Consider the following 17197-nt stretch of genomic DNA (forward strand, 5'->3'; position numbering starts at 1 on the left):
TAATGATTACTTTACTGTGTCCTCTTTCCTCTCTGCTTTCTTCCTCCTTCTGTTGGCTGCAAAACAAACGTATCTGCTTTTCAAAGACTGACAAAACAATACAAAGGATGGCATGGTTACAAAGTTCATATAGTAGTTTATCTATGTATTCTGAATACCAGTAGCACTTTGCTTTCCCAAATTCACAAGTTTTTACTGCCATGATCTTCTGTATGACTCCTTTTCTCTAATTTCTGAAGCATTACCCCCCACCACCAAAGAATATGGAGATAAAGCAAGATATTTTTCATACATGAAATAACTAAACAGAACAAATAGATGACAGTACAGTATACACTATATAAAAATACCAAAACATAAAGGGAGTAGCTGCTATGGGGCAAAGCTAACCAAAGACAGCTTATTAGAGGAATAAATATTGAACTGGATCTTAAAGCAATCAGACATACATCTTCTGAAATATTTTACTATTTCAGTGTCCTATTAATTTGTAAATACTGACTATATATGTGCAAAATGTCTGTGTGCCTTTGGCCTGTTACAACCTCTCTTAACTTTAGATTTCTTACCTATGAAATAAAACTGTTGGATAAAATTTTATCCAGAGTCCTTTCCACGTCTTTACTTTTATATTTGGTATGTTTCTATCTGCATCTAAATTTAGATCAAGCCAACTACATCTTGGGAATACAAGCTCTCGAATAATTACAGTTAAAATTTTCTAAGAGTTCTCAGTTCTGACACTTATCTAAACCCCTTTTTGATGCTGGCAAATTGTATTTACTAGATAAGCACAACATTTTAGCTAAAGAGATCTGGAAGATACTTGAGTATTTGTCAGTGCTTATCAACTAGTCGCTAATGGACTGTGGATCATCACCTCATCAGTTTTTTGAAGAGAGCAAGAAAAACATTGTAACTTCCTTCAGCTTTTAGTTATAGAGTGTCCAACTGTCATTATATTCCAATTTTAAAGGAATTTCTTTCTTAACTCCAAAAGCTAACATATACTTCAACATAAGGTATATTTATCAATCTGCATTAAAAATGAGTGAAGTTTGACCGCAGCCTCTTCAGAACTTTACAATGATAATTTCTTCTCTGGCTGAACTTCAGAATCACAGATGTCCAGTCTGTGAGATTCTGAAAAGTTTTTAAAAATGTCAGTTGAGCAGGGGATACTTACAGAAGAATTGGGAAATAAACTGAGAAAAGAAGCCTGGAGCCAGATAATAGAAAACTTCAAGGAGTTTCTACTTGATTTAATAGGTTATGGAGACTGTTGGATATTTTTGAACAGAGAAAGAGGCATATGACACAAATGATACTTTAGAGTTTTTCATCTGGTAGCAAGTCAGGTACAAAATAAAGGAGAGGTTGAAGGCAATGAAATGAGTTAGGAGAAAGTTTCAAAAACCTAAATGATGGATCATTAAATCTAGAGTGATAACAGAGGGACTGGAAAGGGAGAGGAGATTGGAAAAACTTTGCTGTCAAGATTTGGTAACTGGATCAGAAGATCACCAACAAGGGAGGAGGAAAAATGAAAGATGGCCGAGAGGCTTTGAGCTGGAGTAGTTAAGAGAATGTTGTGTCCATTCATAGAAATGAAGAACTCAGTGGAAATGCCTGCATGGAGAGTAAGCCCAGCATTTTCCTCTGGACTGCTTGCAGAAATGCAATGCTGTGACAGCATATTCTCCCTCCCAGTACCTTCCCACCACACACAACAGTACTTCTAAGGGCTGAGAAAGCAGAGGTATCAGCATAAATCACAAGGGCAAAATTGTTAGGGAAATGCTTTTTGTAGTTCAACTCCGTTTTGTATTCAGTTCTTGGAAATATTATTTTATTAGTCTCTTTCAACTCTTACTGCATATTACTATTACTATATCATTAATTTATTTATGTGAACTAGCAGTAAGGGGATTTTATACTCCGAAGTGTGTAGAAGAGTGTGCCCCGGAGAATACTCTAGAGGTGGGTGGAGTCGATAAATGCAATCAGGATGAATGTAGTCCTTCATTCGAACTCCCCATAATCCATTCACCATTCACTTATCACCCTGTATTTTTTTTTTATAACACAAGTCAGATTTCATTCTCCTCTGCTCAAAACTCTGCAAACAGCCCCTTCACTGCACTTGGAATAAAATCCAAACCTTTCACTATGGCCTTCGATACCTCCTATGGGTTGGGAGCTGCCCAAGTGGTCTTCTACCACTTCCCCCTGACCCACAGTGCTCCAGCACTCTAGTGTTTCAGTTCCTCAACTGTGAGAAGCCCTTTCCTCCTCAGAACCCCTGCTCCTGCTCCCGCTCCTCCAGAACTCTCTCGGCCGCTGCACTCTGCCCCCAGACCTTTGTCTGCCTTGCCATTCAGGTCTCAAGTCAGAAGTCTTCACCCCTTCTAAATTGATGACTGTCTCCCTTCATCCCACCTCATATGCCTTCCTCTTCTCTTCACATCCCCTTGTGGTGTTTTCTGCACAGTGTTCTGACTCTCAGAAATGGTCATGTTCGCTGGTTTACTTGTTTATTATCTACCGTCTGCACTAGCATGAATTCTGTAAGAGTGGGGCATTTTGACATCATGTCCACCACTGCGTCCTCAGCCCCAAGAAATAGTCCCTGACAAACAATAAATACATGTACGAATGTATAAATTAATCAGTCACAGAATCTCTGGAAAAACTGTCTGTCCACAAAATATATTATTATTTAGGGACTCCTGGGTGGGCTCAGCGGGTTAAAGCCTCTGCCTTCAGCTCAGGTCATGATCCCAGGGTCCTGGGATCGAGCCCCGCATCGGGCTCTGCTTCCCCCCCCCCCTGCCTACTTGTGATCTCTGTCTGCCAAATAAATAAATAAAATCTTTAAAAATGTATATTATTTAGAGTAGACTCCATGATTGAGAGAGGAGGACCACAAAAGAATATTTCAACTAGTAAATGGTTTGGTTTGGTTTGGTTTGGTTTGACTTTGAAATAAGGGAAGTATTTTGCAGTTCATTCCCGTTCTCCCTCACTTCCTCCACTCTCCCTAGCTCCTCCCCTTCCCCCCCCCCCATACCTGCAGAGTGAAACTAGCAGCTGTAAGTCATAGGTATCTTCTAGTAACAGACAGAAAAGCCAGGAGAAAGGGAAGCCTGACAAGATACCTGTCAGGTGGTACCAGCCCTGTTTGGCAGAGTGTTGTTTTAAAATGGAGTCCAGGGGTGGCTCAGTGGGTTAAAGCCTCTGCCTTCCACTGAGGTCATAATCTCAGGGTCCTGGGATCGAGCCCCAAGCCCTGCATCAGGCTCTCTGCTCTGCGGGGAGCCTGCTTCCCTTCCTCGCTCTCTGCCTGCCTCTTTGCCTGCTTGTGATCTCTGTCTGCCAAATATATAAATAAAACCTTTTAAAAAATAAAATAAAATAAAATAAAATAAAATGGAGTCCAGAAAATAGATAGAGAAAGAGAGAAATAAAGAAAGAAAGAAAATAAAAGGAAGGAAAGAAGGACTCCAGTAAAGCTCTTCGCTGATGATTGTGTTAGGAATAGAATTAGGAACCTGTACTTAACAGAAATAACTATATTTTTGGTTCTGTGCATTCCTTTGTTCAGGGCTCTATTCTCTTACAATCCCTTAGGAAAGTTACTTTGGAAAATGACAAAGGTAAACTGGTAAAAGGGAGCATTTGCCACACCTACATTCAAATTTTAAAAGGAAACAGTATCCCTGGAGGTCAGGCCTTATGGCAATAGTAGGAGTAGTACATGGGACAAGAATTAAAACCAAAGAAAGCACTTCTACACCAGCTATCTGGGTTTGATAGGCAATTGAAGCAATAAAAATATATTTATTCATTTTTTATTGGTTAGGCAGTTGATTGGAAATAGAGGTCTTCTAGGTGTAATGCCAGAGAACCACAGCTACTGCAGGCTGTCTGCTCTGCCTAAGAGTAAGTCGGCTGCCCAGAGTTGTTTCCTGGGTCTTAAGATGTCCTGTGCCATACCCACCCCCCACTTCACCCTCCACCCCACCTCCAGCTCCTCTTCCAAAGATGAGAGATCTAGAAAAGAAGCTGAAGGAAAGAACAGGATGCCCAGAAGCTGCAAGTGACTCAAAAGTTTCTACCACTGAGTTTCTGTCTTTGTTTCAGCCTGTCTCTTATTTCTGGTTAAGCTTGACAACTTGCCTTCAGGCCTCAACTATTTCAGCTTTAACCAGTATTGCATTTTCAATACAATGGAAAGAGATTGCCTCTTTCTTACACAATTTAACAAGACAATGCAACATGTTTAGTAAGCTACTCTGTCTTTCCATCACACAGTCACAGTGAACAGTCCACCCCACTCCATTTACCATCCCCCAGCAGTGGCTGAGTCTCACACTTCCGGTTTCTAACTTGGGAGAGTCTCCATTAGGAGCCCTTCTCTGTCCAAATATTGGTAAGTTGTGGGGGGGAGGGGTGGTTAATGATGTTCTCCTTAGAAGCTCTAGAATTCATTTTAAAATGAATTTTAGTAGTTACGTTTTATTTCTTTTTAGAAGGCACATTATTTTTCAGTGCTCTGATATTTCTCTAATTCTTTATAACTCTCTAAAAATAACTGCTGGTGAGCTCATAAGTTCATTAGTTAATCCCAGTGGGACTCAATAATGCATATTACAGACCTCTTGATTTTTATAAATTAGATTTTCTCAAGAATTCCCTTACCTGTTATTATCAACATAGCTATATTGACAGGGTCTTCATTACTTCCTAATTGCCCATATTCCTTTTTCTTGTTAAAGATCAATTTTTAAAATCAAACCTTGTCATTTTGAAGGTATCATAGACATGTTATCTTGTTAATATTAATGTTTCATATCTTTCTAGGTTTTTTTCCTCTTCCCCTTTATCTTAGGAAACAAAATTGTTTCATTACCCATTGCTTTAAAAAGGAAAACTTTTTGTGTGTGAGGGAGGGAATTGGAGATTGTCAGTGAGAGAATGGGGATCACATGCTAGTTTCCCATGCCCCAAAACAAAGACATAAAAATTATGTTTTGTATTCAATAGTGACTCTGTCAACAGTTACATTCCCTATTCCAAACCAGACCGTAAAATGTAAATTATGCATAGATTGTTGAAATTATTCCATGACCTTTTGGTCTAGGACCATGTAAAATAAGGCGACAAGCAATAATTAGAATAGCAAATAGTTGACCAAGAAATTCTTCTAAATTATCTCTTTGGTGAGAACTTAGACTGTCCATTATTATATTAGTAAACCTCATCTCTGGCAAATTGTATGTGTGTGTGTAGTGTCTGTGTCTGCAGTGTGTGTGTGTGTGTGTGTGTGTGTGTAATATCACTTGAAGGATGATTATTTGCTTTCCCAGACATTTCTTCACTTTATTAAAAGATTCGTTGAAGAGGTAAATAACCCACTTCTTCCTTTAAAGAAATTCTATTTACAGAAATTCTATTTACATATAAGTTTTTAAGACATCTACAGCGTAAAATGAGGTACAGCTTCAGACTAGTCTACATCTGCCAAAGTAAACATCAGGATTTTGGCTGCTAACTTACTAGCATATTTTGGCATAGTTTTTGCCCAAAAAAAATGTAAGCACTAAGATCAAGTGAAGAGGAGTGTGGACAAGGCAGACTTGTAAGAAACACTTGGATTGAAGTCATCACAGGGAATAGACAGGACAGAAGATACAGCAATGTTTTCTTCTCTCTTATCCTATTCTTTGAGCATTCCACTCTCAGTGCTATTTCCAACCATTTTTTCTTTAATTTCTAAATGCTAGTATATAAATGTAGCCTCCCTCTTTCTCAGTTCCATTACAAGACACTTTTTTCAAAATATATAGTCTTTGGGGAAAACAAATGACACATTTTAGCAATTTGATCTTTCTCATATGATATACAGTCTCATACTTCATACTTTAAGTTTCTGATCCCTTTGACCATTTATGCTATCTTTATGACTTTGAAATTCGCTACAGTTCATTTTTTTTTAAACAGGTATAGGTAAAGAATAAATATTCAATATAGTATTTTTTTTAAATATTTTATTTATTTATTTATTTATTTGACAGATAGAAATCACAAGTAGTCGGAGAGGCAGGCAGAGAAAGAGAGAGGGAAGCAGGCTCCCTGCTGAACAGAGAGCCCGATGCAGGACTCGATCACAGGACCCTGAGATCATGACCTGAGCCAAAGGCAGCGGCTTAACCCACTGAGCCACCCAGGCGCCCTCAATGTAGTATTTTATGGAGGATCTCCTGTCCCTACCTTTTGGTTATTTCGCAGTGAATAACATCATTGACAAACAATATGTATGGAAGAAACATTAAGAGAAATAAAAGGCATTCTCTGTGCTGTATAGGCTAAAAGAGATAGAGTGGAGTTCAGATTATAGGGAAAATTAATCTATAATATAATTTTTAAAAGAATTAACTATTCATTTTGATTTAAGATGACACTGATCATCTAAATACCTCCCATTAAAACAAATGTTACACAGTACTTTTATTATCTTGAAATTAATTCTAAAGATAACATGATCCACCTACTTAGAAGATAGCTAAATTATTATAATGCTCTAGTTAACACATAGAAGGAATAAAAGAAAAGTAACTCATAACAAAAATAATATGCATATCAACATTTTAAGTGCTCTAGAAACTCTACATAAGAAGGCATAATAACAGTAGTCAGTTACTTAGTCCTGTACATAAAATCACCACGGATTCAACAGCTACAAATGCGGGCTGATGCGGGTGTGCTTATTGGTGACTCAACTTTCATGGGCAGTGATACCATCAGTGATGAGATTTTTTTCATAGGGTAAACCATTCTTGGTAATTATATAAACCACTCTTGCTTATTAATATTTTGAACAACATAAAGTACAAAATCCCTTCCATTTACATGGTAGTCGGATTCCTAGAAAATTCTGTGTATGTTCAAATGATGCCAAAAGTACTTTGAGAGTATTTGTTAAACACATCTAAATTCTAATCCCATATAATTATAAACAGAGTTTTCAACTACATGAATAGCTGGTGGAACGTTTGCAAACGATGTGGGGTGCACCTGGGTGTCTCAGTTGGTTAAGCATCTGCCTTTGGCTTAGGTCATGATCCCAGTGTCCTGGCATTGAGCCCCATGTGGGGTTCTCTGTTCAGTGGGGTGAGTCTGCTTGCTTCTCCCTCTCCCTCTCCCTCTCCCTCCCCACCCCAGCTCGCTCTCTCAAATAAATAAATAAAATCTTTAAAACAAAGAAAGGGAGGGAAGAAGGGAAGGAAGGAGGGAGGGGAGGAGGGAGGAAGGAAGATGTGTGGGGTGCAAGACAATTCTTCATTGTGCTCTACTGCCTTGCAAACTGCAGGATTTCCAGCTTCCCTGGTCTTCTTCTAAATGCCAATAGTTCTTACCAACCATCCTGACCACCAAAAATATCACTATAAATTTCCTAAATGCCCCAGAAGCCACTACCATGCCCATTAAGAATCACTTATTGAGACTGAACAAAGGCACTTTTTTGTAATGAAACACTGAGACCGTGTACTTTTTATTTTGATACTGAATTGATTCCGTGGATTAGGAAACTGAATTTGCCCCCAAAGTGAATTATCCAGAAAGAGCAAGACTGCCAATCTCAGAAAGATACAAAAAGCTTCCCCTATGAACATGGTGGGTGTTTAATATGGGAAACCCTTTACTCCTATATGGGAACCTCTCTAGATTAAGAAAGTGGGGGTCTGAAAGTGAAAACAAGTTCATTGTCCCTAAAAAGAGGAGCTTTTGATTAGGATAAAGTTGTCCTAAAGGAAAAACTAAAAATCATGTTTATATCCTTCAAGTAACATGGTTAGTTTTGTTATTTTGAATGATTTTCCATATTACCTACACATCATTGCAGTTTATCAATAAATGGATGCTTTTTTGACTAGCCTGAATTTTCCACTTTTATGGGTTAGTGCTTCTGTCCTGATTGAATCATTTCTCCTTAAATGGTGTATTTTTTAACTACTAGAAAGCTGCTCTCAAAAGTTTCCATAATCTAAGCATTGCTATGGGTAGATATTCATATTAATTTGTAAATATTTTCATTGAACTTTGGCTCTGACTTTTTGAAAAGGATCTCCAGACATGTTCTTGAAATGTATATGTGTAGCCCCAGGTGGATATGCAATTACCTAATTTCCAACTGCTATTTTAATAAAATTATTAAAAACCTATTTCAAGGGCGCCTGGGTGGCTCAGTGGGTTAAGCCTCTGCCTTCGGCTCAGGTCATGATCTCAGGGTCCTGGGATAGAGTCCCGCATCTGGCTCTCTGCTCAGCAGGGAGCCAGCTTCCCTCTCTCTCTCTCTCTGCCTGCCTCTCTGCCTACTTGTGATCGCTGTTAAATAAATAAATAAAATCTTTAAAAAAAAACTTATTTCAAAAAAATTCTAAAAAGCCATTTTTTATATAAAATATTCACTTTACTACTCCTTAATTAAGGAAGAATTCTCCTACCCCTACTCGGTTCTCTGTAGTTCAGTTTCTAACCCACTTTGCTTATTACCTTTACTCCCACCGATTTCCCTCCCTGTGACAGAGCACACATTCTCATTATTTATACTCTTAAATTGCAGGGGTAAATGTTGAGAGCCAGTGCAGGTACTCAGTTATCTCAGGGACTTTGGTCTTTTCAACCCAGGACTAATCAAGCAGAGAGTCATCATAAGCTAAATCTAAAAAGCTTTTGTAGTGATTTTATCACCAGGGAAATTTGTTCATCCTTCAGAAAGATTGTCACCAGGAAAGAAAAAAATAAAGGAGTTAAAATTGCTTCAGACCATTGACTCCTTGGGTCCCTCTAGATTCCTAGATTGAATTGGTTTTCAAGGGGTGGGAGGAATTATGAGAAGAATTCCCTGAGAAAGCTTACAAATTGATCATAGCCTTGGTAACACTAGTTAGTGTAAGTGTGATCACTATGGAGGAAATGCCAAATCAGTCTGGAAGCATGGGAAATGAGAAAGGAAAAGAAGACAATTAACACCTTTCTTTCTTTCTTTCTTTCTTTCTTTCTTTCTTTCTTTCTTTCTTTCTTTTCTTATTGTTTTTGGGGATGTGTGCTGCCATGTAGTATGCATCTGAGAATAGTCTTTCAAAAGGAAGAAATACAATTGGTTTTGAAGTATCTTATTATTATAAGTGCAGTTAGTTATTGAAATGAAACTAGATTTGCAAGCACCATAGAAATAGGAACAGGAATTTCATAAACCTATCTAGAAACTAGGCCCCTTTCAAATATACCCAAAGTAGGTTTGTCTGAGCATATCTAGAACTGCTTACTTGGGCTTGGAGAATATGAATGCCTCCAAATTCAAAAGAATTCTTTAAGATTGTCAAATGAATAAATCAGTGAAAAATATAATAATAAATACCTGGGTGTTACATATATATTAAAGAACTTAAAAGTTTGCACACTTATTGATGAGGGCAGGCATATATATATATAATTTTTCCCCCAAAAATTCTATGAAGACTTGTCAAAATCAAGTCAGGCACTTTAGGATTTGCCAGGATAAACCTATACTAATCTCTCTCTCCCAATGAGTAACATTGAAATTTGCCCCAAATGGGTAAGCAAATGACCTCATTTTTTAATCTGAATACAGTAGTGTTGGAAGATATTTCTCAGGATATGACTTCAACACTAGATCATAGTTCCCAGGGCAGGTTCATAAGGCCAAATTGCAGAGGAGAAGAGGATAGAAAGCATCCTTGTGAGGGCACCAATTAAGAGAGGGGTTCTCTGGTAGGGCCAGCTCCCACATTTTAGTCCCATGCACAGACTGTAGCTTTCTGCTGTCTGGTCGACTGCAGCCATAGCATCCTTATTGTTGTAACTCCCAGATTGTGATACTGTCACAAAACTGTTGCTAGGCAACAAATGTGGTTACCAGGTCTCAGCGAATAGCTGAAGGGGAAAGCAAAGTGTTGCACCATTGTAGAGTAACCATAGCAATGACCTACTATTACAGACTAAAGAATTATCATTAACAATGTTAAAGTATCAGACAGAGGCCCTGAATCCCAAGACTTCCAGGCAGTATCTCTCTGCATAATTGAGTGATCTAGGAAGTGATTTCAACTGTTTCAAAGCTATTCACTCATTATTTCTATGGTAGAGTCTTCGTTATTATTTTTATTTTTTAATTAAAAAATTGTTTTGAAGAGACTGGCAAAATGATATGTTATCACAAGGAGTCGAAAGCGATTAATATCCTCAACTGTTCTTATGACTACATCACTGGTTTTTTTGCGGGGGGGGGGGATTTTTTGTTTGTCTGCTTGTTTTGTTTTTTGCCTATGTTAAACTGAAGGGAGGTTTGACTTGAAAAGCACCGTACATCAACAGAAAGAAGCTGTGGTAAAATAAAATAACCCTGTAAAGTGACAAACTAAACCTGTATTTTCTAAGTTGAATTCCTCCTGACAAAATAGGAGGCCTAGATGCTCTTTTTGTACTCACTGCTTGGAAAGACTTTTTTAGCTTTTCTAAAACTGGCCCCTAAAATCTTTTAAAATGTAGCCTCCTAGGACAGTTCTAGGCACAGTCTTTTAAAAAAAATCTGAACCTTCCTGAAGCATCCCATGTAATTTGGTCGCGGTGACCTCGCTGAGACAAATTATGTCTAACGGCACAGCTTCCGAGAGAGGCAAGAAAAATCCGATTTGTTTTATTCTCTTGGGAAGCGGAGAAACGTGGGTGCTCCGGGATGAGTGAAGATGCCAGATTCCGCGCGCAGGGGAAACCAATCCCCGCGCGCGCGCGCGAAGCCTGGGGAAGTGGGTGGTTTCGAAGCGGGAGAGGGAGTGGCCCTTCCCTCCGAGCGCCTCGATTGGCCCGGAGGGGCTGAGGCCCTGGGGCGGCCTGGCCGCGCCTCGGGCACCCCGCGGGGGGTGTCCCAGCCGCGTCCTCCCCCTCAGGGGCGGGAAGGGGCCTCGGGCGCGAGGCTGCGGAGGTCTCCGGCGGGCCCGGGGACCGCGGGCGGAGATGCGCAGCGAGCGGACGTAGACAGCCCTCGGCCGCGGGGGCAGAGGGAACCCTCGGGCGCAGGTGTGGCCTGGAGGGGCCGCGCCCAGGGGCCTGCAGACGCGCGCCGGTGGCGGAGCGGGCGCCGGAGCGCGGGGGACGGGGGCTCCGAGGGCGGGGCTCGGGCTCCCGGGGCGGAAGGCGGGCGGCCTGTGCCTTGGCACCGAGCGAGGCCACCTCGTAACCGAATCTGTGTGTTTTGCAGGCACCGACCGTCACGAGCTAACTTCCTGGAAGAGCTTCCCGTCCATTTTCAAATTCTTTACCGAAGCCTCTGAGGCAAAGACCAGTTCCCTCAAGCCGGCTCTGACGCGGCGCTCCCACAGAATAAAGCACGAAGAGCTGTAAGAGGAGAACGAGCGAGACGGGGGAGGGGAAGCCAAGGCACCACACTCGAGCATGCATCCACACGTCTCCTAACTGCTTGTTGTCGGCGAGCAGACTCCCAGCCCCTCATTAGATTGTTTTCTTCCTAGAGCACAGGGTCGTGATATATACATCTAAATAGCGTTTTGCATTATTTCTAGATGAGTGCAACTGTCAAAGCAATATGGGTTCACTGGTCGTGCTTCCTGCGGGCTGAGCTCGGGCTTCGCGCTGCCCGTCAGCGCGCAGATTAAGGCTGACAGCGCCCTGCCCGGCGCGGCCGGCGCGCCTCTAATTGCCCTGACGGAGCCCGCGCGGGCGCTGCGGGGCGAGCGGCGTCTGCGCGGTCCTACCGCCCGCTGCAGCGCAGCCGCCGCTTGCACCGGCCCCCGGCCCCCCTCGATCATGTCCGCTTTTTCCTCCGAACAGAAGCAAACTTTTATTCTAGATTTCAAACTTACATTTTAGGTTTTCGCCGAAGAGCTTCTTACGCCTCTTTTTTTTTTCCCCCCTAATTAAAAGGAAGTTCCCCACAAACCTCCTCAGAAAAGCCAAATTTAAATTCAGAACGTGAATGCCGTGATGTACTATGTCGCCTTGGGAGTGCAAATTGTTCTCTAACAATCTATTTTCATTTCAAGACCTAAAGAAAAACTTTGCATAAAAAATCTATAAAGTACCCATTACACATTACCGCTGAAAACCCTTGCCATTTGAATACGAGGTTTTACACAAGTCTCTAATTTCAGACGAGATTGTTTAAACCAAAACGTAATGATGCGCAAATCTTTTAAGGGTGAAAGGTCCCATTTCCAACAGAATTTCCAACTTTATCATTAGAACTGACTTTACTTTTTAAATGTATAGTGTGTGTTGAGTGGCATTGTAATTCAGATCGCACACTTGTTTTGCTTTTTAAATCCTAATGTGGAGAAAGTTTGTTGTTGTTGTTCATAACCCTAACCAGAACGACTGTCCTGAGCTTTCATGGAGTTAGACCCTGTTCGGGATGGTATTTATTGTCATCAGGAAGATGAACCTGTGTGCTGTTCCACCTTTTCCTTGTGAAAGGCCAAGTGGGGCTCAAATGATTCTTTTAGGTTTCTGCTCCCACAGAAAGCGAAAGAAAGACCTGGTGTGAAAGATTTTCTTCTCTCAATACAGTGGCATAATTTTTAGTAGTCCCATTTCCTCTCTAGGGTTTTGCCCTACAGTTTCTACAGTTACTTTAATCCTGCTAATATCTGGCCAACACTGTGAAATACAAGAGGTAAAATAAGTTAAGATTTTGCTGACTTTTAAATTCAAATATTAAATCTTAACATTATCAATTTTTAATTACTTGAATTTAATTACCTAGTAAAGATTCTGTTTCTAGCAGATGAGGGTCTGAATTTAATATTTTTTCATCCTTTTTTAAAGTATATGCAACAATATGCCTGCCTTATTTGAGGACATGATAAAATGTACCCAAAATGACTTAGAACTGTCTGACGTCTCAGAAAAAAATAACTTAAAATAACCACCTCATGGATAAAATGTTTTTATATTATGAACCGATTTCAGCAAGTTTTAAAACTGGTAATATCTGTGTTTGGTATATAAGTACATTAATTTGTTCTTATAGTTTTAATGATGGCAAATTAAAGTGATCTTTTTTCAGTGGTCATATATACATATCTTTTGATATTATTTTAGCAGAAACAACACAGGAAAAATCAAAACGTCATTTTATCCACACCTGGATAATTTAATATGTGTAACTCCAACAACGTCAAGCATGTTGGTCTGCAATCTTTTCTGTTTTAGAAGCAAAGGTGAACTGTATACAATAATGGTACCTTCCTTTGAGAGGATTTGAAAATTGATGTGGATTGAATATATTTTTCAAAGTGTTATAAATTGTGTGGTGTTTTGACTATATGAAAGTATTCACAGAAAAACTAATTTTATTGCTTTTTTCTACCCAGCACTTGTGTAGTGCTAAATTTATGATGCTTATGCACCTGAATTAGAGCAAAGTAAATGGGCTCAGCTTAGACACCAAATCACTCTTATTCCTTCTCTTCGGTTTTCTCACTTCTCCTTTTGAAAACCTTTACTTGCAACTAGAGTGAATCACTGTTTAATTGCCTTTAATACTTTAAAACTACTGGGTTGTTAGCCTTGTTTAACCATCTATAGAGGGCTATTTGCAAACTTAAGTTGTGCAAATGTAATTTCTACTTGTGGATCTGAGCTGCAGCAGCCGGGAGAGAGCTAGGCTAACCATCCGAGACCGCCAACTGATAAGTGATAAGATTCCTCGTAATGTACGATTTTTTTTTTAACCTGTTGATTATGTGTCTGTTGGTATAAATGTAGTAATATCCTCCACCTCAATTTTCTTGGAGTAACAACAATCAGTTGGTAGGAGCCCGCCTGCTTGGAGGTGACAAGTGTTAACAGTATTTCTGCTCTGATCTTCTAACCATTTTGGTTTCTTTAGACAGGTTTTTAGGAGAGTAGAGGCTTAAAGTTAGGATGTAGACTTTTTAAAAAATTATATACTCAGTTCTTAGAGCAATGGAATGGGAAGCAAGGAGCTGTTGATAAATCTGAGATTCAAAATACTGGCTTTAGAACTTTAAAAAGGTATCTAAACATGCAGCCGTTAAAAGTTTTCATGGATATTTGAAGGGGGGAGAAAATCTATTTGTAATAATTGTTGTTTTCTCAAGTTTCTGCCTTGTGCTTCGACCTAGATTGCATTATTGTTTATACAAAAAGAAAAAAAAAGTAAAGCACAGGAGTTTCATATATATTATATATTTCTGTTTACCATTTTAAAATAAAAACAATTTTCCCAACAAGCAGCGGCGTATTATTCTTGCTCAGAGGTTCATTTATTTGTGTACAGTACAGAGGTTAATAAAAGCAGAAACTTAAAAAGAATGAAGGAACAGCATTCATCAGTATTTTAAACTGTATAGTTGCTTTTATTACTATTACTGTTGCTGTAAGGTAACATCCTAACTTCACTTGAACACTTAACTGTTTGGCTTGGACCTTTCACAAAGCCAACATTTTTTTTTTTTATAAGCCAACATTTTTTTAAGGTGTTTGTTTTTAATATCTGAAATATCCTTAGCTACAGAGAAATTTGAACCCATTGTTAATATACTGTAAAGAAATGTGCTTTCCAAAGGAATCTGGTGACATTACATTGCTCCCAAGTCCCTATATAGGTCCATGATGTGTTACATCTAATCTGAAAATATCGTGTTTACATTTTTTTACAGCTTTTCCTTCTTAACTCCTTTGAGAGAGTTTGGATGACAAAATATGTTAACTATATTATCAGGGCTAATAAGTTAAATTTTTTTCACATGTTTCTCTGGATTACCTGGAGTCCCAATCCAAACACATGTGTGTCTCCTGTTAAATCATAGTTTATAACTGTAAACTGACAGGTTCCTGTGATTCATTTAAGAAAGATTACTATCGCAGAAAGTCTAAAAATGACTCAAAAACTTTCCCCATGCTTCTATAGGGGAAAATGTCTTTAAATAAATGTGAGATATTCTCATCTTTGAAAATATGGGTGGCAAAAAAAAAGGGGGGATAATAGTGGTGGTTATTTTATGATTACTTATTAGGGGCTGTAATAATATAAAATAAAAGACTCCAGGAGGTACTCCCTTTCAAAAATTGAATACTTTCCTTCCTTCCTTCCTTGTATAGAGTGACTGAGTGGGAGTCTCTTGAATTGTTCGTCTTCCTTTTATCTAATATTCTATTAATCTCCAAAAAGATCAGTTTGAGTCTGGGAAAGGGTTTTTAATCAACACTTCACAGAGCTTAAAGCTACCCTACCTAAAGCGTCAGCTTTGTTAGGCGGTTTTAGATTTAAAGCATTGCAACTGTCATGCACTGTACTAAAAGTAAAGAATGTACACCAAGTGGAAGATGTTGAAAAGAGGGAAATAGCACAAAGTCGATTAACGGAGATTCGAGAATAGAAGTAGCCATCAAAGCATTCCAACGTTTATCTCGAAATCTATGTAGAGTTAAAAAAAAAAAAAAAGCAACAATGATAGTTTTAAACCTCACACTTAGGAGGGATGAATGTTGATTTAATTGATTCATTTGGATCAATGTTTTTAAAGTTTCACACCACTGATCTTTCATGTAGTGATGTCTTTAGCAGTCAGTGGTCTGACATGAGCCTTCTCAGATTTCATCAGTGGGGCTCTCCATGACATCTAAAATTATGCAACAGCCTATGCAGTGGTAACTTTGGAATTGGGAGACCTCGATGCCAAAGAGCATGGTTAGATTGAAGAACTCTTGTTAATTCTTAGCACAAAGGTTTTAGAGAGTAGTAATTGTAAATGAACCATAAAGGTTAAAGTCACCAAATATTATATACTGGGCTTTAATTGCTAGATAGGAGAAAGTCGTCCTGAAAGTTTGACCATTAAGTGGATACCATGCAGAGACCAGTATTTTTCCCTTCAATGTAAAAACTTGAAAATGGAAATTTGACTTAATCCATGAGGCCTTCCAGGCAACTTTTCCCAGCCCTTTGCCTTGAGATTTATGAGCAGCATTTCACTATATTCTTTGTATTGTTGGGTTGAGTTCTGTTTGAACCAGAGATGAAACATGTTTCTAGAAAGAAATCCAGGGAGGACTTGCATCTTTCTTTCTAGATCATTCAGCTTTTCTTCCTTGGCCATTACATAGGGTAATATGGGAGACTGTCATAGGTAAAATAATGTTGAACTGTACTTTGTAACCAGCCTGCAGTACCAATACAAAGAATCTGAAATGAAAAGACAACCAACACCCCAAGAATGATATGTCTCTTTTTAAAGTTTACAATTTGAATAATGAACTTGGATAGAAACTTGGCAGGAAAACAAACCATGGCACCATCACATCACCAACCATTTTCACTTTTCTGTCCAATTTCAGAGTGCATGTGTTTGTGAGTATTTCACTAGATCAGTGACAGCTCTTTATTTGCATAATTATATGCTCTGGTCTGAAGAGAAAACTAACCCCCAAATTTCATGGGTCACCAAACTGCAACAATCAATGTTTTATCACGTATGCTAAGCAAAATCTAAGAAGCTATATGAAGTTTCTTGGGGAGTTTTTACTCCTCGGAAAATTAAAGAGTTTTCCTCTTCTGAATAGATTCAAAATCTTTCCGAGTTCTTTGTAACTGAATTCTGTTTGAAGGCAAAACTAGAGATTAACATGTAGATCTGGATCTTAGACTCACTAGTATTACTTCAAAGTGGCTTAAGAAGAGCAGCATTTTTGGAACACTAAACTTTTAAATTCTAAGTACTGTCCATGCTATGAGGAAAAAAATTATTGGTCAGATTATGAAGAGTCAAAATGAAGTCTGCATTAACTACAATTGACCATAAAGTTGATTTCCTTCTTTGAGATAACTCAGGGTTTTTTAAAATAAGACCTAATAGGGAAAAAATGTATATATGCATATATGTGTGCGTGTATACATCACACATGTGCATATACACACCCATCCAAGGGGTACGTATACCCATCCTACCAGAAATAAACATTATTTACAGTATGTGTAAGTCTTTGCAGTGCCTGCTACATAGTAGGGACTCAATGTATGTTGGTTACCAGGATTGTTTGTAAACCTGTTCTAAATAAATTTATGTTCAAATTCTTGAAGGCATTGTAATAAATATTTTTAAATGCCTCAAGTTCATTGGTGTCTGTAAAT

General features: G+C 38.9%; 1 protein-coding gene across 5 annotated transcripts in view; it reads left to right on the forward strand.

Moving 5' to 3' along the window:
* Window positions 1–15512, forward strand: part of FAM172A (family with sequence similarity 172 member A) — a 423647-nt gene extending 408135 nt beyond the window's left edge. For all 5 annotated transcript variants that reach the window (XM_032335748.1, XM_032335746.1, XM_032335750.1 and 2 more), the window contains one exon: window positions 11285–15512. In XM_032335748.1, the coding sequence (XP_032191639.1) occupies window positions 11285–11427 (143 nt within the window). In that variant the 3' untranslated portion in view covers window positions 11428–15512. The remainder of the gene's footprint in view (window positions 1–11284) is intronic.
* Window positions 15513–17197: the final 1685 nt, after the last annotated feature.

Source organism: Mustela erminea, chromosome 3 (genome assembly GCF_009829155.1).
Source record: "Mustela erminea isolate mMusErm1 chromosome 3, mMusErm1.Pri, whole genome shotgun sequence".
NCBI lineage: Eukaryota > Metazoa > Chordata > Mammalia > Carnivora > Mustelidae > Mustela > Mustela erminea.